This window comes from Gymnoscopelus braueri, assembly GCF_963280865.1.
Source record: "Gymnoscopelus braueri genome assembly, chromosome: 13".
Taxonomy (NCBI): Eukaryota; Metazoa; Chordata; class Actinopteri; order Myctophiformes; family Myctophidae; genus Gymnoscopelus; species Gymnoscopelus braueri.
Window position 1 is genome coordinate 2253639 of NC_137615.1, and position 1823 is coordinate 2255461.

Consider the following 1823-nt stretch of genomic DNA (forward strand, 5'->3'; position numbering starts at 1 on the left):
CCCGCCCCCGATCACTCATTCACGGAGCAGCGGGATTCCTCCTCCTCGTCCTCCGCCTCCTCCAGCACAACCTCCGCTCCCTCCGTCGCTGCTGCTGCTCCTCCGGCGGCCTCCTCCTCCTCCGCCTCCTCCTCGCTGTCCTCCACCTCCTCCTGCTCCACCGCCTCCTCCTCGCTCCCGGAGCTGAACTTTTTCTCCGGTGACTCCTGCCTCCAGATGCCGGACGCGCTGTCGCCGAGCCTGCAGAGTTCTCTGGACAGTCCGGTGGATTTCAGCGAGGAGGACTTCGACCTGTTCACGAGCACCCTGTGCACCATAGACCTGCAGCATCTCAACTTTTAATTTAAAACGTTAAAAAGCCCTGAGAGATAAACTGAAAAATAACGGGGAAATAAACGTTAACGGAACGAAAAACAATCCCCATGAAGGAGACATTTTCACGGACAAAACGAAACGGACGAGCGGCGTTTATAAGTCTCAACATTCCTCCAAACATTTCTGAATGAAAACTATTGTTTTGTTATTTTATTTAAATTTTTAGCCTTGAGGTTTTTTGAATTCTTGTTTTTTTTTTGTATTAGTTTAAATCCTGAAGCTGACCTGAAGTCGGTCCAAATGTTTTATTTTATTTTTTTAAACGGTAGATGTTTTGAGTTTGAATTCCTGTCGAAATAATGTGGATTTCTGCTCCCTTTGTCCAAATGTCAGGTATTTATTGACTTTATTTTTTTCTTTATTTGTTCGCAGTATTAATATTTTTAATTTAGTTTTTTTATTTGAACACAGTATTTTGTCGGAGCCGTTTTCGGCGGCAGATTAAATCGACGATTCTTAAATAACTTCTCAGGAAATGTTTAATGGCATCTATAATAATGATAGCTGGACTGATTTTAGACATTTAAAAAAAGGAAAATAATATTTCTCTCTCTTAAAGGAGAACAGCCCTTCTGGAAGACCCGGCTTTTAGACGAGTTAGTTTTATTTATTGAGATTCTTTAATAGTGAAAAGGAAAAAAATGGAAATTATTTATTGTACATTATTTTCATAGTTGAAATAATAATAAAAAACCCAGAAACATTTCTAACGGTGGTCTAGTGTTTTGTTCATAGAGATGTGAAGGTAAATGAGGTTTCTAATAGCTGATGAATTAATGATGAGATCTATCCTCAGTTGGTTGTAATGCGGTTGATCTTAGATATCCCACGAGTGGTTTGGTTCAATGTTTGTTAATTAATGTTTGAATGTTTATAATGAGATAAATTACAATACCAACATTCTTGCATGTTTTACTGCTAATATTAGTAAGTTCAGTAAAAAAAAAACAGCAGCACAATTTTATAATATATATATAATTTATTTATTTATAAATATAAATATAGATAGTATTATTAAAGGCACTTGTTTTTTATTTTAAAACATTTTTATAATTAGTATTAGACGTACAGTAGCTACATTCTATTGTTGTTGTTGTTATTATGATTATTATTAGGCCCTATTATTATTATTATTATTATCATCATTGTGCTTATATTATTATTACATTACCAAAGAGATTATTTGCCCTTATTTATCCCAATGAGAAGTATGATCTCATTTTAAATCTGTAAACTATCCACTATTTTTTATTTAGGCTACATTTCTTATCCTCTAATTAAACAACCTCTAAATGGTTCCTTATCCACAGTACAAAGCCGTGTAATAACAATAATAACAGATTTAATAGTATTAATAATGTAAATAATGATACATAGTCCAGACAGTCAGCAGAGAGTGAAAACATTGACCAGAGCAGACAGAGTGTTTACACTGTGATAACCCAGAA

General features: G+C 35.5%; 1 protein-coding gene across 1 annotated transcript in view; it reads left to right on the top strand.

Annotated features, from left to right (window-relative positions):
- Window positions 1-1234, top strand: part of hoxb2a (homeobox B2a) — a 5398-nt gene extending 4164 nt beyond the window's left edge. The window contains exon 2 of the mRNA XM_080447451.1: window positions 1-1234. This exon is cut by the window's left edge and continues 590 nt beyond it. Within this exon, the coding sequence (XP_080303577.1) occupies window positions 1-342 (342 nt within the window). The 3' untranslated portion in view covers window positions 343-1234.
- Window positions 1235-1823: the final 589 nt, after the last annotated feature.